The sequence below is a fragment of the Gadus morhua genome, chromosome 21 (genome assembly GCF_902167405.1).
Source record: "Gadus morhua chromosome 21, gadMor3.0, whole genome shotgun sequence".
NCBI classification, from domain to species: Eukaryota; Metazoa; Chordata; class Actinopteri; order Gadiformes; family Gadidae; genus Gadus; species Gadus morhua.
This window is the reverse complement of record NC_044068.1, coordinates 3877529-3899740: the sequence shown is the minus strand read 5'-3', so window position 1 is coordinate 3899740 and position 22212 is coordinate 3877529. Positions and strand designations below refer to the sequence as shown.

General features: G+C 49.5%; 1 protein-coding gene across 3 annotated transcripts in view; it reads left to right on the top strand.

Annotated features, from left to right (window-relative positions):
* Positions 1-22212, top strand: part of LOC115534735 (nesprin-1) — a gene marked incomplete at its 5' end in the record, with an annotated part of 87089 nt that overhangs the window by 47132 nt on the left and 17745 nt on the right. For all 3 annotated transcript variants that reach the window (XM_030345914.1, XM_030345913.1, XM_030345912.1), the window contains 18 exon segments: positions 255-431; positions 1059-1214; positions 1884-2039; positions 2452-2622; positions 3236-3369; positions 3854-4058; positions 6219-6401; positions 6870-7016; positions 7361-7515; positions 8234-8381; positions 8662-8756; positions 9467-9701; positions 10186-10380; positions 12178-12303; positions 15219-15374; positions 15941-16099; positions 16737-16903; positions 21044-21206. In XM_030345914.1, coding sequence (XP_030201774.1) covers positions 255-431; positions 1059-1214; positions 1884-2039; positions 2452-2622; positions 3236-3369; positions 3854-4058; positions 6219-6401; positions 6870-7016; positions 7361-7515; positions 8234-8381; positions 8662-8756; positions 9467-9701; positions 10186-10380; positions 12178-12303; positions 15219-15374; positions 15941-16099; positions 16737-16903; positions 21044-21206 — 2928 coding nt within the window.

The window sequence follows — 22212 nt, the reverse complement described above, 5'->3', positions numbered from 1 at the left end:
ACTTAATATTAACACAGCTAAGATATTAAATAAAGCAAAACCAACGCGGTGTGCCACACGACCTTCTCGGCGACCGTAAACACTGTATTTGTATAACTCGCATAGTGCCAGCTCACGTTATTGACCCCTGCTTTCATGCTCTCTCTCTTTCTATCTTTATTACTTTCTCTCTCTCTCTCTCTCTCTCTCTCTCTCTCTCTCTCTCTCTCTCTCTCTCTCCCCCCCTCCCCCCCCCCTCTCTCTCTCTCTCTCAGGGGTTCCGGATCGACCGGACCTGTAAGCAGCTGACGGTGGACTTTGTGAACCAGTCGGTGCTGCAGATCAGCAGCCTGGACGTGGAGGGCCGGCGCAGCGACAAGACAGACTTTGCGGAGAAGCTGGGGGCCATGAACCGGCGCTGGCAGGTCCTCCACGGCCTCATCAACGAGAAGGTAGGGCTCCGGGCTCCGGTGGTCCACACTCAGGGGGGTCTGTGCTGTGTGTGTTATGAGACCACAACGTGTAGTAGTCAGGGTGGTGAAATGCTTGAATTCCGGGCATCCATTTGAACTGCTCATATTAATACAATCAAATAATGCATGTTTATAATAATACATTGGCACCATTTTACATGCATACATATTTAAAGATGATGAACCATATCTTTAGCTATAAATCTGCCCTGATGGGTTCTCTAGCTGTTTTGTAGCCATTGCTATCAATTCTAATGATGATATTATTCTTATGATAATATAAGATTCTCTATGCATGTTTTCTTCAGATTCACACTCACTGCTACTCATATATTCACAGTTACTAATAATTACAGTTACTGATAATGAAGCAGATAGTCATAGCTAATAGTATATATTCAAACATGCTGACTCTGTGAAGCTGAGTTTTCTCCGTTTCACACACACTGTTGCTCATATTTTCACTTACTTTCACTTTCACTTGGTTACTAATAATAAGTTACGAATAATAATACTTACATCACTTATAACACATGCTGCCGCTCCCATCCAGTCCCGCCTCTCTTGTGTTCTGTGCCTCTGTGCCTGCGCGTGTCCGGGCCTCAGATCCAGCTGTTGGAGGGCCTGCTGGAGGGCTGGCTGGAGCACGAGAACGGGGTGCAGGCGCTGAAGGCCTGGCTCACGCTGCAGGAGGACAAGCTGAAGAAGAAACACCGGATAGAGGACGTGGCCTCGGTGCAGAGCGCCCTCAAGGACTGCCAGGTAACCCCCCAGCCTGTTGCCACGGCGACACTGTTCTGTTCACCTGGGACGCAGAACTAGCGGAACCTCTGACCCAGCAGTCCTACTGTGTTATAGCAGAACCTCTGAACCAGCAGTCCTTCTGTGTTATAGCAGAACCTCTGACCCAGCAGTCCTACTGTGTTATAGCAGCACCTCTGATCCAGCAGTCCTTCTGTGTTACAGCAGAACCTCTGACCCAGCAGTCCTACTGTGTTACATCATCACCTCTGACCCAGCAGTCCTACTGTGTTATAGCAGAACCTCTGACCCAGCAGTCCTTCTGTGTTACATCATCACTTCTGATCCAGCAGTCCTTCTTTGTTACATCATCACTTCTGATCCAGCAGTCCTTCTGTGTTACAGCAGAACTGCTGATCCAATAGCGCTACTGTTTTTTAAGCAGAACTGAACTATTCCCCCCAATGTAATCGCAGTTGATTGTGTAACATTTTTAGGTTAAACTATTCTTGTATTAATTATAAGTCTACATAATTGCCTGGACCATGAACAGTGAATTCATTGTTCGGACCACATTCCCTGTCCTGTGATGAGTGGAGCTTTCTCTGTTTAAATAAAGGTTGAATAATTATAACGCCTCCCTCCCTCCCTCCCTCCCTCCCTCCCTCCCTCCCCCTGCTGTTCGCTCAGGAGCTGGAGGAGCTGGTGAAGGAGAAGGAGAAGGAGCTAGAGAAGGCGGAGGAGCGAGGAAGTGCGCTGATCCAGGACAAGAAGGGCGAGGCCTGCTCTGTCGTCAGAGAGACCCTCAAAGGACTCAACCAGTCCTGGGCCGGCCTGGACCACATGGTGAGCCTCCCTCCACCGCCTCCTGGGCTTAGGGGGGGGGGGACTCTCATACCCGTGAACGACGCGGAGAGCCCTGAGAGGCCACAGCCCAGGCGTTAACTCCTGTGTCCTCGGGGACTCTTTGTCAGTCTCCAGGCTGTGTTGTGAAGAGGTGGCAGGAGTTGTGCTGGACACGACATTTAAATTTAAAAAAGGAAAAACCATGTCTGGATGATGGAGAGAGTTAGCTCGCCTGGTTCCCAGGCGAGCTAACTCTCTCCATCATCCAGACATGGTTTTTCTTTTCTGACCTGACGAATGACGTTAACACTGAACCGGTAAACAGCTCCCCTCCTCCTCCGATCTCCTCAGTGCCTTAGGGAACGATAACTAATGAAACGGGATCGAATGAGTGTGTTATTGTCGCCGTCAGATGAGCCAGATGAAGCTGAGTCTGCGCTCGGTGCTGGAGCGGTGGACGTCGTACCGCCGCGAGGCCGAGGAGATCGGCGGCTACCTGATGGAGGGACGCTACGCCGTGTCCAGGCTCCGCCTCCTGAACGGCTCGCTGGAGGCCGTGCAGCAGCAGGTGTCCAGCCTGGAGGTGGGTCCCCGTGACGCGGTCGTCACGGCAACGCCGCCGCCGCCGTGGGCCGGATGTTGCAGACATGCAGGCCTTACGTTTGAGGCAACACAAGACTGATGGGACAAACGCACACTCCTGACATTTGACGACACATTTGAGACAACATATGAGCGATGTGACAAACACAAACCTGTGTTCGCATCATGGGTCATGGGTGTGTCGCTGAGCTGACGCCTGATGAAACACAACTGGGATTTTATTGAAGTTGTGGAACGTACAGTAGCGTCTGCCTAGTTTTGAATTAAAGGTTTAATTCAAGTATTTGATTTAATTTGTGTGCTACACACTGGTATTGGATGAGGTCATTGAGGTGTCCTACTCCCACAACACACACACACACACACACACACGCACACACATACTCAGTACGTTAAGCACTTCGAAACCTTAGGTAAGAACTTAAAACGCAACCAATCAATTAATTAATTAATCCGGGTTCCATTCTATTAAGCGTGCCCTCAGCCCCAAGATAGAGTAGCTCAAATGCGTACGTCTCTTTTCCCCCCTGACGCCTGACCCATGACCCCTGACCCATGACCCCTGACCCCTGGCTCTGTGCTCCCTGAATCAGAGCCTGCAGGAGGAGATGGACAAGCAGGAGAGCAGCCTGGGGAAGTTCGGCTCGGTGACCCACCAGCTGCTGACCGAGTGCCACCCGTCGGTGGCCGACACGCTGAACCGCGCCCTGAGGGACGTGAACATCAGGTGGGACGGCAGCGCCGCGCGAGAGCAACGGGAGCCCGAGCGCTCTCATTCTAGTGCCTCTCGGCCCCCCTCTCTCACACACTCTGTATCTCTCCTGGTTGTTTTCACACAACATACCAAACGATTGAACAGGCTTTTTACGGACATACAGCCACAGATACAGGATTTAAATATTTTGTTGTGTCGGAATGTAAAGAGTATCCCAACATATACGACAAATAAAAGCTTCCAAATCAAACGGCCTACCCTGGCTTTCACCACATTCACTGCTGGTCGGGTGGATGAAGACAGTTGATGAACGGTTTCATGCACTTTGGAACGCTGTGGTTGTTCATCCGTGCGTCACTATTCAGCACTGATAAAGTGAAACCAGCGACTCTGAGGGTGGGGGGGGGGGTTAATTGGTGGGAACTAAGCAGCTCTCTCCAGAGTACCAAACCCCGGCTCTAAACGTAACCCCTGTCCCCCGGGCGGGCCCCCCCAGGTGGAACGGTCTGCTGGAGCAGATCTCGGAGCAGCTGAGGAGCAGCAAGGCGCTGCTGGGCCTGTGGCAGAGCTACCAGGCGGTGGGCGGTCAGTGTGTGACGGCGGTGCAGCGGCAGGAGGACCGCGCCAACCGGCTGCTGAAGAGCGCCACCGACCGGGACATCACGGAGCAGGAGAGCGCCGCCTGGGTCCGGGACTGTGACGTGAGTGGAGGGGAGGGTGGAGGCTCTGCTGCAGGGAGGGTGGAGGCTCTGCTGCAGGGAGGGTGGAGGCTATGCGGCAGGGAGGGTGGAGGGTGGAGGCTCTGCTGCAGGGAGGGTGGAGGTTGTGTTGAGGGGAGCGTGGAGTTTGTGTTGTGGGGAACGTGGTGGTGGTGGTGGTGTTGAGGGGAGGGCGGAGGTTGTGTTGAGGGGAGCGTGGTGGTGGTGTTGAGGGGAGGGCGGAGGTTGTGTTGAGGGGAGCGTGGTGGTGGTGTTGAGGGGAGGGCGGAGGTTGTGTTGAGGGGAGCGTGGTGGTGGTGTTGAGGGGAGGGCGGAGGTTGTGTTGAGGGGAGCGTGGTGGTGGTGTTGAGGGGAGGGCGGAGGTTGTGTTGAGGGGAGTGTGGTGGTGGTGTTGAGGGGAGCGTTGTGGTGGTGTTGAGGGGAGGGCGGAGGTTGTGTTGAGGGGAGCGTGGTGGTGGTGTTGAGGGGAGGGCGGAGGTGGTGTTGAGGGGAGCGTGGTGGTGGTGTTGAGGGGAGGGCGGAGGTTGTGTTGAGGGGAGCGTGGTGGTGGTGTTGAGGGGAGCGTGGTGGTGGTGTTGAGGGGAGCGTTGTGGTGGTGTTGAGGGTTTCCTTCAACAGCGTGACAGTTGGCATCTTTCTAGAAATACATCAATAGTCAACAAAAATACTATGAATAAAAAATACAAATAAAAAAAAAATATATATATATATAATATAATAACTAATTAGATGAATTTTAGTATTCTAATTATATAAAAAAGAATAAACAATTCTTTATCACTTTGGAGTAGAGTAATGCAAAAATAGTAAAAGATAATTTATAGTTATAACCTAGTAGGAACCAAATTCCTTTCAGTCGACTAGGTTTCTATGTTTGGGTTTAGTTTCAGTAATTTTTACATGACTGTACGTGCATGATGCAGGGGGAGCAGAGACACAGACCAGACTAGAGGAATGCAGCGTTGCGGTGGTATGGTTTCTACACACGTCCAAACTACCCACAAGGCTCCTCTGCGTCCCTTAAGGTCCCCTGAGCGCCTCTCCTCGCTGCAGATGAAACGAACATCCTGTCCGATTGTCCTCCACAATGCAGAGCTCCAGCACTCTGTGACAAAAGGCCTTTTGACGGGGCGGTCTTCCAGGGTGTGACACCATGGGGGGTGGTTCTTTGTCTGGCTGGGGGAGACGGCCATGCTGGTGGTTGTCAGAGAATACAGAGAGTCCTAACACTTGGGGAAAAGAGCCTGCGATCGCCCGCTTTGGGCGTCACTAACGCAGTAGCCGTCAAAGCCCCGAGAGAATAGAGGAGAATATAAATGTATGAGTTGTTCTGTCTCCTGCTGTGAACTCAGACAGTGAATGTAGGACCTACAGATTTAAACTCTTCTTTGAGACGATGTCCCTCTGGGTTCACTGAGTCTCACAGCCCCTTGTCTACTCATGAAAAGCGTGTGTGCAACACTCTGAGGAGACCAGTGTACAGCTGTACTACTGGTCACGGACACAACATCATTACATTGATTTGGGGTTCTGTTTTCAGACGACTTGGAAAAAACTTTGTTCCTCTTTCTGCGACACCGGGGGAGCTAAAATAAACTATGCCCTCATCGCCGTCGGTGACTCACGTGACACCCTGGAGTTGATGCGTTGTTAGAGTTTTTCCGATACCGATACCAGTATCGGAAATACCTCCGAAAACGTACTAAAATGCATCGGGTATCGGCCTATGCACCAATCCGATGCCATCACGCGACTAATTAATTTGCTGCACAGGCAGAGAGCATAGCAAACGCGTGCGGTGTTATGCTGCTTTTCCAACGGTAGGAGGTGGAAAGTCGGAATGGGAAACGAGCCATCTCCGATCTACGTGTGTTCGAGCTACCAAGTCGGAAAAACGTGGATGGTCATGCTAAACTAGATTAACACAAATGTGTCATTGTCATTCTAATATAATTGATTATAGATTATAAATGTCAATGATCTAGCTCTGAACAAACGCAAGAGAACCGTTCAATAAGAACAAATGTTATTGGTCGTTACAACGCTAGATGCTGTAACTCGGTATCGGCCGATACTCAAATTCAGCAATCGGAATCGGTATGGGGAAGGTACAAATGGTGTGGGACCATGCTTTGTGTGCAGGCCTGCCTGGGCGGCCAGGCCCCCGTGCAGCAGTCGCTGCAGCAGCTGCAGGCCCTGGGGGAGCAGCTGAAGAGCCAGGTCGACGCCTCCTCTGTGGCCGCCCTCCAGTCCGATCACCGCTCGCTGGTCCATCGCCTGGCAACGCTGGAGCACGGCCTGCACCGGCACCAGGAGATACTGCAGGTAAGACCACAACGTGGCACATGTCTTGTTAGGACCGGATTGATTCTGTTGTGTTTGTCAGGGTTCATACTGTTGTAGAGTGGGATACTTACATCTGACCACTAGGGGCAGTAGTGTCATTGCTGTGTACAAGATCCTACCGCTAGTTTTCCTGAGGCAGTTGATATGGTCGCTATGCGGGAGAGACTGTGTTTTATGATGTCTTATGTACACATGTGTATGTAGGGGCACATAAACTTAAGTGCATGCCATTCATCTTTTATGTGTATATGCTGATTTATGTACTTTGGTATAGCTGTGTGTGTGTGTGTGTGTGTGTGTGTGTGTGTGTGTGTGTGTGTGTGTGTGTGTGTGTGTGTGTGTGTGTGTGTGTGTGTGTGTGTGTGTGTGTGTGTGTGTGACAAATGTAAACAACAATATTTACACCCTCGCGTTAACCCTGCGGTGTCTGTGTGTGCCTGGCGCTAGTCGGGGACCCAGGACTACGAGCTCTTCCGGGGGCAGCTGGACACACTGTGCTCCCAGGCTTCGGAGGCCGGGCTGGCCCTGAAGGAGGTAGACCCGGTGGGAACACCGGAGCCCACCGTGGTCCAGGAGCACATGGAGCGACTCAAGGTAACCACGGAGACTCGTAGCCTCCGTACACCGTGCAAACACACCAAGAGACCCTGTATCAGGCCAAGAGAGTGTGTAAGATGAACAAAAAGAGGTTACTCATATCGGGGCTCTGGGTAACAGTGGGCTATGAAATTATAGTTCATTGTCTTTTGTTTGTTTTACGACTATTACAATTACGAAATTTAAATTCTGAAATTCTGAAAATAGGGAAAACAATTTTTTTAATACTCTATTTGGATTACACTACAATGTATGCCAACGTTAAAAAAAACACAACTCAAGGGATACAACCTACCCAGGTGTATGAACCTGTTGACATTGAGCGTGTGCTGTGGTCCCAGGTTCACCTGCTGCAGCTGAGCAGCCTGTCCCCCGACCTGGAGCGACTCAACGAGCTGGCCTATCGCCTGCCCCTCAGCGACCGCGACATGAAGAGGCTGCAGGGCCTCAACCGGACCTGGGCCTCCCACTCGGCCCACCTCACCGAGAGGTTCAGGTACGGGATGGCGCTCACGGGGCACCTCAGCGTAACGCTTCACGTTAACGTGAGAAGGGCCCCATAGGGGTAGACTTTGCTCTTGCATTTGCACTCTACGTAGCCTCCCCCCCTTACCGAGGGTTTGTTGGGTTATCGGTGGACGTTTCCACAAAATGTGTTATCACTAGAGCTGTCAAGCGATTAAAATATTTAATCGTGATTAATCGCATTAATGTCATAGTTAACTCACGATTAATCGCAATTAATCAAAAATTATTTTTCTATGCTAAATATCCCTCTATTTTTTTGTCCCATAATTCTTCTCATTTTAATTCTCTTATCAACATGGTGAAGTGCATCGGCTTGCCTTGTGCAAATGATTTTTTATTGATAACAACATTGGCATATACTGATCAAAACAGGACGATACAAAAAAAGAGCCTATAGTGCAATTAAACGACTGCTTTGAACAAATGTCATTTGAAAATAGCAGTCAGGCTACTGCTTCTTTGTTTTGAGCCAAAGAAAAAAAAAAAAAAAAAAGTTTTTTATTTTTTTTAAATATAATAATTGCGTTAATCGCGCGATAAAAAATGTAACGCCGTTAAAATTGGTTTGCGTTAACGCCGTTAATAACGCGTTTAATTGACAGCTCTAGTTATTACTGTTAAACCTTTCTTGAATAGATCCTGCATCCTGATTCACCCTGCCTCCATCTCTCCCTCCTCCCCTCCAGTAAGCTGCAGGCGGGTCTCCTGCAGCACCAGAGCTTCCTTCAGAAGTGCGAGGCCTGGATGGACTTCCTGTCCCAGACGGAGCAGAAGCTGGCCGCTGAGATCTCGGGCAACCTCCTCAGTCTGATGGAGCAGCAGAGAGACCACGAGGTGTGTGTGTGTGTGTTTGTGTGTGTGTGTGTGTATGTTTGTGTGTGTGTGTGTGTGTGTGTGTGTGTCTGTGTGTGTTTGCACGTGCATGTGAAACCAGACTTCAGTCGTAGAGGCTTGGAACTGAGCTGTGTGTGAGTGCGTGCGCGTGTCTGTGTGTGCGTCTGTTAGCGTGTGTGTTCCTCAACCAGAGAAATCGATCCTAATGTCTTTCTCCTTTCTTATCTAATCGAATGACCCTCTGTCTGACTGCTTGTCCTCTATGTCCGTTTCCCTGCAGCTGTTCCAGGCTGAGATGTTCAGCCGACAGCAGATCCTGTACTCCATCATCAGTGACGGACAGAGCATGCTGCACCAGGGGCAGGTGGACGACAGGTAGGGCTCCGCACTCACCGCCTCACAGCTTCACTTTAGAAAAAGGACGTCCACCGCAGCCCTCTGTGAAATACGCCATAAACACACAACTGTGACCACACGACAATGTATTCATAGTATCAATGCGCCGCCAATCCCATGCATCTTAGCCAGTGTTGCCTGGCAACCCTTTTATGTCTTGAGGAACTGTATGACTCAGGGGGAGGAGGATGATTCGCTCATCAATAAATGATCGCATTTTATGCTGCAGTGTGTTTATTTTGTGAAGTCGAAACCAGGTAGTCACGGTAACCGTTTTGGTGTCCGTTTTATAAAAGCCATCTTCGCATCTGGTCGAACAGCGCCCCCTAGCTCTTCAGAAATGTCAGTAACCCACGGCCTCTCTTGGCTTATTGCTTAAATGAATACCTGTAACTAGAGTGTGTTTTCTTCTTAACATAAAGCCCATCAAGTTTAACATTATTCTTTGGCGTTAATAAGAATTGAGGAGGAATCAACATTATTTTTAAAATAAACAGCAGGAAGTCAAAATGGGACCCAAAAAGTATATTATAATATATAAGAACTAGGAGTTGCCAGTATTAGCATAAGTACCTCAGAGTATTCAGAGGTCAGAGTATGTAGAGTGTTTTAGTGTGTACTCTCAGTCTTAGCATTTAGTACTCACAGTATGGCTGACCCTTGTGTCCCCTGTGACCCCACCCACCCAGGGAGGACTTCAGCCTGAAGCTGGCGTTGCTCAGCAACCAGTGGCAGTGCGTGGTGCGGCGCGCCCAGCAGAGGCGGGGCATCATCGACAGCCTGGTGGTGCAGTGGCAGAACTACCGGCAGATGGCCGACAAGCTGCGGCGCTGGCTGCAGGAGGTCAGCCGCGACCCCGACGTCCACCAGCAGGGGGAGGCGGTGGCCCTGCAGGAGGCGCGCGCCATGCTGGACCAGATCCAGGTCGGTACTGCCAACACTGGGGACTGTAGTCACTCCTCCTGTTGTCATAGCATCACAGTGACAGGGTCGTTTGATCAGAACCGGACTGTCTGAAGTCTGAATTATCTTCGATAAATAAGGCTGAATTATTTTGATCATTAATAATCGATCATTGTTAATTTAGCTACAATATGGAAGATTTGAAGGAAGATCAGGTCTAAATTTAGAATAGATCATCTCCCTGAGGTGGACACTTCCACTTTGATCAAATCAAACAATTTAACCAAATCAAACTGTCAACCCCATGACCCCCTTTAAGTCAACACCTACCATACACCCTTTCAGGTAACCTCCACCTCCTCAACCTAAACCCTCACCTCCACCACCTCCAACGCCTCCCTCCCTCCCTCCCCCTCCACCTCCTCCCCCTCCACCTACACCTCCCTAGCCCCCTGTAGCTAACCTGTCCCCTCCGTCGCCCCCCGCCCTCTCTGTGCTCCTCCAGCTGCGGGAGCGGGTGCTCCAGCGCCAGCAGGGGGCGTACATCCTGACGGTGGAGGCGGGCCGCAGCCTGCTGCTCACCGCCGACGGGCGGGTGGAGTCGGCGCTGCAGACGGAGCTCATGGACACGCAGGAGAGGTGGAGGCACGCCCACCAGCGACTGGACCAGCAGCGCAGGGAGCTGCACGGCCTGCTCAAGGTGGGTGGTGTTTGGGTGGTGTTGAGTGGTGGGTCGGGTGTGGGTGATGCGTGGTGTGGGTGGTGTTTCCGGTGGTGTGGGTGGTGTGCTGGGTGGGGTTGGTGGTGTATGGGTGAGGGGTTGGCGCTGGGTGATGTGCTGTGTTGGGTGTGGTTGGTGGGTGGTGTGGCTGGTGGCGCAGACATCGTTCTTTAAATGTATTAAATGTATGGGTAACGCTGAACCGCCTTAGCTTCAGCCCTTTGTGATGCTAGCTCTGCATCAGCTCAGCCAGCCAGAGCCTGGTCTCTGCCGCAGCATGACGGTGATGGGCCCAGAATCCCAGAGCAGCCGAACCACGTGATGTTATCCAAGCGAGCAGCGGGTTTCAGAGGAGCGGCGGAAAAAGTTGGAGTCTAAATTTAGCAGTGAGGCCAGAGAGGGTCTCCAAACTGTCGAGGAACGGATATACAGGAGCACCTCTTCTGCGTTGGGATGGAGGGATTCTAAATCAATGAAATGCATGCCCTATGCTTGAAGCACACACAAACATGCACTCACGCACAAAGGTATGGACGCACGCACACAGGCACGCGCACACACACATTTTGGCACCGACAAATGCAAGACAAGAAAGTGACAGCAACGTACAAAGTTCATGGGTTGGGATTGACACACATGCACACATGCACATGCGCATGCACGGATGCCTTTGGCTCCATGCAGATAGCTGTAATGATAAATGGAACAAGATACATTTACCTAGCATGCACGATCGGCTCTTTCTCCCTCCCTGTCTCTCTTGTCTCCCTCTCTTTTCCTCTTTCCCCACATCTGTCTGTCCTGCTGTTTACCTCATTAACAACACTGACCTACATATTCGAGGGCTTTCCTCTCTGTGCTGTTAAAACAGGTATCGGTTTCATGACTATCCTCAAGGCGATCCTCAATCGATTGATCCCATAACTATGCGGAGGGATCCCTCCGCATAGTTATGATTCGTGTCCTCATTTTCACAGATTATCAGGCTCTTAAAATAGCCCTAATCCTCGCCCCTCTGCCTCTGTGACGTTTTTGTGACCGGTTCACTCAACGTCATTCTCTCTCTCTGTCTGGTCTATCTGTGGCCTGGATTCATCCACCAGCAGGGATGATGATCCAGCACTCTTCCAAAGCCAAAGCTTTTTCAGTGTGGCTCTTGTTGTGTGGATCGTATGTCGCACTGACTCCTGACGTGTGTGACTGTGTGACTCTGACTCCTGACGTGTGTGTCTCTGACTCCTGACGTGTGTGTCTCTGACTCCTGACGTGTGTGACTGTGTGACTCTGACTCCTGACGTGTGTGTCTCTGACTCCTGACGTGTGTGTCTCTGACTCCTGACGTGTGTGACTCTGACTCCTGACGTGTGTGTCTCTGACTCCTGACGTGGGTGACTCTGACTCCTGACGTGTGTGTCTCTGACTCCTGACGTGTATGACTCTGGCTCCTGACGTGGGTGACTCTGACTCCTGACGTGTATGACTCTGACTCCTGACGTGTGTGTCTCTGACTCCTGACGTGGGTGACTCTGACTCCTGACGTGTGTGTCTCTGACTCCTGACGTGGGTGACTCTGACTCCTGACGTGTATGACTCTGGCTCCTGACGTGTGTGTCTCTGACTCCTGACGTGGGTGACTCTGACTCCTGACGTGGGTGACTCTGACTCCTGACGTGTGTGACTCTGGCTCCTGACGTGGGTGACTCTGACTCCTGACGTGGGTGACTCTGGCTCCTGACGTGGGTGACTCCTGACGGGTGTGACTCTGTGTCTGTGCAGGACTGGGGCCGCTGTGAGAAGGGCATCGACGCGTCCCTGGAGAAGCTGCGGGCCTTCAAGAAGAAGCTGTCTGCGCCGCTGCCCGACCACCAGGAGGAGCTGCACTCGGAGCAGATCCGCTGCAAGGTGGGAGGAAGCGGGCTGCTCTTGTCCTCAGTTGACTCCTCCATGTTCAGGGCTCAACGTGGCTCTCCGTCACGCCGGCTCCCCCTGCTGATAGGCAGCGGGATAGCTTGCTCTTAATGCATTAGACTTCCAGTGTTTCCCCTATATGCACCTAGCAGCGGCGGTACGCCGCTGCTGAAATATGACCGCCGCTGCTGAATTTCTTTTTTTTAACTAGAGAAGAGGAGAGCTTCATATTAACGGAGGAACTTCCGCAGATTCAGAGTTTGCGGTTCAATAGATCATCAGTGAAACATCGTTGCGACACAATTGAGTGTAGTAACCCAGAGAACCAGCTACAATATTGTTTTCATCCAAACGAGCCGTCTTTGGCGAACGGTGAACTTCTTGGCTTCTATGAGCAGTCGGCTTTCAGCCGCGAGTTTAGGGACCATCTGCAAAGTGCAAAACTGAATTGCATTGTCTTCTACGAGCAGTCGGCTTTCATCCGAGAGCTTAGGGACCGTCTGCAAAGTGCAAAACTGAAAACGACCACAATGGTAAAATTTCAATAGCGTCGCCATTATTGACTCTAGAGCCCCAAAACTTGCCTTAGCCCACCCTATCGTTTCGTCCTCAAATCTAATATTCTACTGGTTTTTTTTACACAAGCAATGAGAGGATTGATGCTGTGTACACTAATGAACAGGCTCAAATGGGCTAGTGAAATCGAGCGCAACCTTCCTTCAGGGATCTCTAACCTGGGATTGGTGGGTGGGCGTCTCCTGTTACTCGGCAGCTCGCAGCTAGAGCGCACCTAACATAGTTTCTGCTGTTTTGTCTGTCAAAGAGGCTAGCTAGTCTTTATCAGAAAATCCACGACTTCCAGCTGTGTTATAACATGACCTGGTAATAATAATACTATAATTTTAAAACCTTGACATAATCTGTCAGATGTCTATTAAATGACAGTTGACCACAAGAAGATTCTATATATGCCTCTTCTTGAATTGCTTCATGTTTTAGTCGGCAGAGCCTTGTAATGCTGCGTAGCATGATAAGCATGATTAGGTGCAAGGAGCAGAAAAATATCAAATATATGTTGATATGGGTGCTAATTTTCTGTTGATAAAAAATGCTGGCATTAGTTTATCAGCAGAGGGCGTATTCATTGCCATAACAACGTGAGCTAATCAACAAGTACAACATGTTCTAATACTATGAGACTCAGGCAAACGCCCTCAGCTGATTAAAAGTGTCAGGGGGGGTGTGAGCGGCAGAGGGGACTTAGTGTCTTATGTATTTATTTTAATAGGTTACTTATTTTATTTTAAATAAACATAAGACCAAGGGTCAGAAGTTTTACAAGAATTTTGATCTTACAAAGTCATGACGCAAAAAACATAACCTTTCCCCTCCGCTGCTGCAACTCCATCCTAGGGGAAACACTGACTTCTATGGTCTCAATACTCTGAGACGATTTACGGTGTGCACACAAAACAAAATAATTTGAGGACGTATATAAGTAAAAAGATAAGAAAGGGGAAAAGGGCTGCAATCTTGAAATGGTGGGTTTTGAGGGCCTGTTTAAGTCTTGTTTTTTCGATTATATCTTTGATAATAAAAGAGTTGAATTGGACACACTTACACACACACATAATCCACACTCTTCTGACCTTTGACCTAGGTTTGGAATAGTGCTGATGAACACACAGGAGGCAGGTTGTACTATATGTAATCATGTACTATTGCGGACCTTTCTTTACCTTTTTCTACCTTATTATTACATTTTTTTATCCTATTTCTACTCTCTGTTTGCAAACGAAACAAGCTCTGTTCCTTTAATATAATGATGAGGTTGTCTGGGCGTCATCAACTCTGTATCATTTGTTTTATGCTAATCCGAACCAACCGGGACACCCCCCCCCCCCCCCCCCCAAAGCAGGGGCACCTCTCCTCCGTCACATGGGGGGGGGGGGTCAGGGAGGGGGGAGGGGGTCAGGGAGGAGGAGCTAGACTGAACACAGCAGAATCAGCTTGGGAGAGAGACATAGGGAGTGAGAGAGAAAGAGAGAGAGAGAGAGAGAGAGCTGTAAGGAGAGGGGGTGGGGCAAAGGCACCGAAAGCCAGTATGTTTGAAAGAGAGAGGGGGTTGGGGTGAGAGAGAGGGAGAAAGAGAGGGGGTGGGGCAAAAAGCCGGCAAGCTTGCATGCGTGTGTTTGTGTGAGAGAGAGAGAGAGAGAGAGAGAGAGAGAGAGAGAGAGAGAGAGAGAGAGAGAGAGAGAGAGAGAGAGAGAGAGAGAGAGAGAGAGAGAGAGAGAGAGAGAGAGAGAGAGAGAGAGAGAGTGTGAGTGAGAGTGAGAGAGCATCTGCCCTCGTGACGTTCTGTGTGAGTGCAGGGTGTGTGTGTGTGTGTGTCTGTGCGTGTGTGCATGCGTGTGTGTGATAGAGTGATGGCGTGCATGGCTGCTTTTGTGCGCCAGCGGCTTGCGTAACACACAGAGATGCTCCAGATCCTCACATCACTATAAGTAGAAACAGCGTTTTGACCGTGTCGTCACGGTGACGGAGGCAGGAAGAGGAGGAGGAGAGGTTAGGGCTGCTCGTGGCTTGACCTCACAACCTTGTAGCGTCAGGGAATATTCAGAGCTGCTAGTGTCTCTGCTCTGTTATTTCGGTGTTTCCCTATCATGTGAAAAGGTCAGTTGTTTTATTTTATTGTAGCTTGGTTGAAAAGGCCGCTTTCCTTATCTAGTGATTAATGTCAACGTTGCTTTAATCTCATTGCCACAAAGAAGCTTTAACAATGCTGTGATTTGAAATGTGACAGTGGATATTAGGGGTTGATAGTGTTTGTTGTTGTTGTTTTCGTTAAGCTCAAGTGTAATTGGCTGTGTGTCTAATGGTGGAACCATTGTTGGCTCTGTGTTTCCAAGGAGCTGGAGAGCAGCGTGGAAGGCTGGACCGATGACCTCACTTCCTTGTTCCTGTTGAGGGACTCCTTCGGGGGCGTGGTCAGTGCTGATGACCTCACACTCCTGCAGGAACGCCTCCAGCTGCTGCAGAGCCAGTGGGATGAGATCTGCCACCAGGTAATGGCACACACAGACACACACATGCGCACAGACACACGCAGTGTACGTACAAACACACATATTAAACTTGATTATTTTCTAATCTTATCTTTAACCAAAGAAACTAATTCACTTCAGTTTCCGTCTGTATCAAGATAGTTATTTCAGCAACTAGCCCCATTATGTCTGTTTTGTATCTGTGTGTGTGTGTGTGTGTGCTTGTATCTGTGTGTATGTTGGGTACGAAGGCTATCTGGGTTACAAAGTACAAGAAGGAGATAATGGAAGGGAGACTTAACTCCCTTTGATACATAACTGAACATAACTGAGCGCAAACCACAAACAGTTATAGTAATGATAAATGACACAAGGTGGCGGTTCACTGTTGAGTGTTAATCTAAGTGTTAAAGTTTGCGGTATTTCGTGTTCATAAACGTATCTTCACCCTAATGCCGTCATGTTGGTAGTCCTCGATATTGACTCGGTATCTTAAAAAAAGTGTTGAATCACCGTGAAGATCAGACTGTAACTTTAGGGCTTAGTCTGTTTATTTACATTCCTAACGTCCGTCCGTCCGTCCCCAGCTCTCCCTGCGCCGGCAGCAGGTGAGCGAGAAGCTCAACGAGTGGGCGGTGTTCAACGAGAAGAACAAGGAGCTCTGTGATTGGCTGACCACGATGGAGAGTAAGGTCTCCCAGAACGGGGACATCAGCATCGAGGAGATGATCGAGAAGCTACGCAAGGTAGCGCACGCACACACGCAAGCATCAGGGTTCACACACACAGGCACATGCACACAAGAACACATAGTAGTACACACCAACAGGCACACACACACACACACACACACACACACACACACACACACACACACACACACACACACACAAGCACACACACACACACAGGTAAGAGTACACACACACACACAGGTAAGAGTACACACACATACACAAGCGCAGACACAAGCATACTTTTTTTTGACACACCTTTAACACACACACACCAATACACACACTTTCCTTTGTACACACTAACCTAAACGTATTCAAGTTGGAGATAAACCACACATTACTAATGCTTAATACATAAAGTTACCATGTGACACACGGAGACAGAAAGGTCACACGATGAATGAATTAAAAGCGTTGGAAGGTAATCCTTCGAACACACACACAAAACGTTTGTGATTGGCAGCCGGTCCCATCTCGCCGATCTCACACAGCCACGAACCAATCATCAAACCCCCGCAAACACCCAGAGACCGATAGCAGACGCAGAGGGCTTCACAAGGCCCTCGAGAGTGGAACAAACACCAGACCCAGGCACGCGTCGGTAACACCTCCTCCCCCCCCCCCCCCGCCCCTCTCCATCCTCCAGGACTACCAGGAGGAGATCAGCGTCGCCCAGGGCAACAAGCAGCAGCTGCAGGCCATGGGCGAGCGTCTGTCCCGGGCCAGCCAAGACAGCAAGGCGGCCGAGATCCAGCACAAGCTCAGCAAGGTCAGCGAGCGGTGGCAGCACCTGCTGGACCTCATCGGAGCACGGTAAGAGCCTAAGAGCCTGATCCCGGACCCTAAGCCTAACCCTTACCCCACCCTCACTCTTACCCTAACCCTAGCCCTAACCCTAACGCTAACCCTGCACGGTAAGAGTCTGAGAGCATGGCCCTAACCCTAACTGTAACTTTAACCCTAACCCTAACTGCAACCCTAACCATAGCCCTAACGTTAGCCTAAACCCTAGCCCTAACCCTAACTCTAACCCTAGCCCTAACATTAACCTTAACCCTAACCCTAGCCCTAACTTTAACCCTAACCCTAACTGTAACCCTAACCCTAACTGTAACCCTAACAATACCCTAGCCCTAGCCCTAACCCTAACCCTAGCCGTAGCCCTTACCCTAACCCAAGCCCTAACCCTAGCCCTAACCCTAACCCTAGCTGTAGCCCTTACCCTAACCCTAACCCAAGCCCTAACCCGGACCCCAGGTCTTATTCTGCTGCCACCTGTATCACTGCTAGCTTCCCGTAGCCCCACTAGCTTCCCGCGTAGTGTAGGGTGACGTCGGAGGATGGTGGAGAAGTGTTCATATTTTCGTTGATCTGGAAACTTGTTGAGATCAGTGGTTAAAACCCATTTATAAACCTGCCTTTTTATCATTTTATTTTTTTTCTCTCTACTGAGGTGTAATTCTTGTTCAAAATGGTTATGGTGCATAAAAACACCCACCCGGTGTCGTTGTTTTGTTTGGGGAATATCCCCACTAAGTTACTCTGGTCTCAGGTCTGAAGTTAGAAATGGATGCTTTATTACATTTTGAGATTATTACGTTTAGAAACACGGTTATGAATTATTACGTTTCATTAGTCGTGGGTTTAAAGATCTAAGGTGTCATGTTTAGTTTGAAGGTCTTGGTTTAAATGTGAGGTTGAGGTGTGGAGTTATAATTAGTTTTGTCTGAGGCAGGCTTTGTTGTGGCTGTGGTCTGTTGTTGGTCCACTTGTCACATGACGCTAGCAAGGCCACTGAGCCTCTTCCTCCAGAATGCATTGCCATGCATGGCTAGGTTTGTTACCATGGTTTCCCAAAAAACATTGCAACACGTGCAGAACTTTTTTTGGCGTTGTGGCCTAATAAGACAGACAGGCGACTCTGTGCTTTGAAGTGGACTTCCAGCTGGTCAGAAATATAAACCCCGCGGGAGAGAGAGAGTTAAAGGGAGAGAAGCTATTGTTCCAAATCTTTTATTTATGTTGTTTAATGTTCCCTCTATAAATTCTTATTGACATCCTTTTGATTTCAATTCAATTCTCCAGTCAATCAATAGGAAATAGGGCTAGTTTATATTTTCAATTGTTGATCTTCTACTGAAGTTGTTTTTGAACCTTTCCTGATACTAAATACTTTATGTTTACATTTGAAACATTTGATGATTTGAAGGAGTACAAACGTAACAAAAAGTTCAGACGAGCAGGTGTGATTTCGGTGGTTCCTGTTAGGGTGAGTGGAAAGTGGAGTAGGGGTGACCCTCGAGAGTAAGACAGGCAGGGCCTGAGGGACCCCAGCAGAACAGCTGCCATCTCCTCTCCTCCGTCTCTCTGACGTTGCCCTCAGGATTAACATTAATGGAAGACGTACCGATGCACGGAAGAATAAATGCAGGGTTTTCAAAGGTGTACTTAGTTTACAAAAATCATTTTGATTTCTGTTATACGAGGTAGAGAGGAAGGTGTGGAAGGGAAAGTGGATTGACAAAATGTCCGCCTCACTCTGTGTGTAAGTGCTTTTGAGGAGCCTCAACGCATGACAGCTGGGTGTGTGTGTGTGTGGTTGTGTGTTTGTGTGTGTGCGCATGTTTTGTGTGTGTGAGTGTGTGTGCGTGCGTGCATGTGTGAATGCATGACATGTGCATGCGTGTGTGTGTGTGTATGCATGTGTGTGTGTGTGTGTGTGTGTGTGTGTGTGTGTGTGTGTGTGTGTGTGTGTGTGTGTGTGTGTGTGTGTGTGTGTGTGTGTGCATGTGTGTGTGTGTGTGTGTGTGCTCTCTCACACACATGCACATTTGCTGTGAGGCATTCCGGCCGCTGCAGCCAGAGAGCCTGACACATGTCGGTGACTATGTGTCCTCTTTTAGAAACAGCAGCAGTTGTCACTCTCAGACACTCCTGACACACACACACAAACCCAAACACACACCCACACACCCAAACAGACACACACACACACTTAAACACACAGAGGTTCGCTCGGAGCATTCAGACGAAAGCGACGAAAGTTGAGAGATTTGTCGGATCGATACAAGCTGCAGGTTGACTTTGGGAACGTTGTCCTCTTGCTCCATGGTTCTGGACTCAGGAACAGACAGCATGGCGGGCTGCTCCAGCCCCGAATCCGACGATCTGCCCGAATGCGACTGCGACGTCAACAGGCAGGAACAAACTCGGAAATACGCATGCATTGATTGGTTCTTGATCTTGGTGGTGTGGCGGGTTTAGGAGGCGGTGTTGTGTTTTCAGTGTTGTGTTGATCTCCTCCCAGCGGTCTCTGTAGCAGGGTGAGGTGTCTCTTGTTGTGGAGTCTGAAGCGTGAGCTGAATGAATGGGCTCTGCGTGCTGTCGGCTCTGGACTGCACAGCTCGTTGCTCGTGCGTGAGGGAGGAAAGGGAACACACAGGATAGAGAAAATATGTGATATTTCAAGTTTTGCTTTATGCAAGATAAATTTGGGGCAGACATTTTGCATGGATTATCTTTGCTTTCAAATCACGGTTGTGGAAATTCTTCAAATCAAACTGGATTATGATTATTTCTGTATACTGAATTCGGGTAATTAGTCAAGTTTCAAGCACGACTGGCCCGATTTCAAAATGATTTATAAGATTTAGTTATACATTTTTTTGCCCACTCTTTCGCACATTATTCTGATTGGTTTTACACAGTAAGCTTAAACCAATGCCCTTTGGATTGCAATTTGCACAAACATTGTGCAAACACTGTAGATATTCTCTTAATGTATCCCAGTGCGCATCAGGATTGCGAATTCATATCATTATTCCGTCCATAAGGGGAAACACTGGGAACATTACAGCGCCGCACGCGTGAAGGAACCCGCTCACCAGGCATAGCCCGCATGCCAGCATACCGCGCGGTCACGCAGTCCGCGCAGTCCGCGGCGCATGCCATGCTACTCCCAACCGGCTTCAACATGGCCGCCCGGGCTGCAGCCAGACCCCGCTGTGCTACGGCTCAGACTGCTCTGCTCTCAGTCTCTCTCGCCCTGCAGAGATGCGGTATGTGTTGCACTGGTGTGCAGGATGGTGGTGGACCTCTTTTCTGCTTGGTGGGACGTTGAAATGCTCTTTAGAATGTATTGTTTTAGTAGTCGGTCCAAGGTGGGTCTTTGTTTTCAGTCGGGTCAGGGATCTTCTGCTGAAAGTGTATTGATTCCCCCTCTGGCGAACATAATGATCAGACCACATTGTGCATTAGTGTTTCATTGCGTCATTCAGTCCAGAACTCCCATGAACTTATTTTTGGTCCAACCTTAATTTTCTCATCAATCACAATTGTACTTAGCACACAGAGATGTTTAAGGGCAGGGGTATGGAAATATCTTGATTTGGTTATGAGTTATTTCATTACTAACCGGGTAATCATCCACTGTCCGACCGTGTTGAAAGAGGCGAAGCAAAGTACACTAGTGTTGGTTTCATTCGGTCAACTTTCTGGTGCGTTTAGCCTTTAGAGGCGGTTGTCGGTGAGACTAGCTGACCAGCCTTACCTTTCTAACTCTCACTCCCTCTTACCACCCCTCAATCCCTCTCTCTGACTCCCTCTCACTCTCTATCACTCTTTCTTACTCCCTCCCTCCGACTCCCTCTCACTCTCTCATTCGTTCTCACTCCCTCTCTCTCTCTCTCTCTCTCTCTCTCTCTCTCTCTCTCTCTCTCTCTCTCTCTCTCCATCTCTCCCTCTCTCTCTCTCTCTCTCTCTCTCTCTCTCTCTGTCTCTCTCTCTCTCTCTCTCTCTCTCTGTCCATCTCTCTCTCTGTCTCTGTCTCTGTCTCTGTCTCTGTCTCTGTCTCTGTCTCTCTCTCTGTCTCTCTCTCTCTCTCTCTCTCTCTCTCTCTCTCTCTCTCTCTCTCTCTCTCCCCCCCTCCCTGCCCCCCCTCCCTCTCCCCCTCAGGGTGAAGAAGCTGAAGGAGACCCTGTTGGCGGTGCAGCAGCTGGATAAGAACATGAGCAGCCTGCGGAGCTGGCTGGCCCACATCGAGACAGAGCTGTCCCGCCCCATCGTGTACGACACCTGCGACGACCTGGAGATCCAGAGGAAGCTCAACCAGCAGCAGGTGGGTACCGCCCTTTAGAACGGAGAGGGGACAGGAAGAACCACCGTTTACACAGAACCGCTCTTTAGAAAGGAGTGCAGAAGAACCAGAGTTGATTATAAAGAACCGCTCTGTGGAACAGAGGACAGATGGCAGACTAGTAACAGTTCTGGATACTTTTCCATTGTTTAATTATTAATTGATTAGACAAAATAATTTAGCAATAGTAATGACAAATGGCAGTTGTTTATTTACCTATGCTTGGGGATACATGCTCTCTCCCTCCCTCTCTCTTTCTTTCTTTCCTTCTCGTTCTCGTTCTCGCTCTTACCCTCACTCTTGTTCTCTCTCTCTCTCGCTCGCTCGCTCGCTCGCTCTCACCTCACACTAAGTACTGCAGGTCTGTTTACATACAGTAAGGTTACCCAACCAGACAAATAGTCCAAACTGGGCAGAGAGCTGGTAAAAATAGCCCTGACCCAGATATACCGGCAGCAGGTCCATCCAGTGGTCACGACACTGTACAGGGTCGGTGGTGTCCATGTCCCTCTCTATTTGGAGCGGGAATCTGTCTGCTGCCTGGCTCCAGGGCGCGAGGAAGGTGGGGCTCCGGATTCTTCAGAACTGTATTCTGAACTCTTCTTTGAGACACACAGATACAGTATGTAGTCTGCTTATCTCGATGCAGATAAAAGTGGGGCGGAACTAACTCAGCAGGGAGAGCGGGCTGACTTTTAACCCGGAGGTTGCTAGTTGAAGCCCCGGCCTCTGCCAGTTGAGTGTCAAGGTGTCCCTGAGCGAGACGCCTCACCCTAACTGCACCCTGCGAGCTGGCTGTCCCCTTGCGTGGTTGACTCCGCCGTTGGCATGTGAATGTGTGTATGAATAGTTGGTTGACTTGGATAAAGGCGTCGGCTAAACATAAAGAGAGAAGCGTTCTACCGTGTGTTTATCAAATCAAACAGAGGACGGCATAGTCGATCCCCCCTGCATGTTCTCACTGCATCTCCCCCCCCCCCCCCCCTAG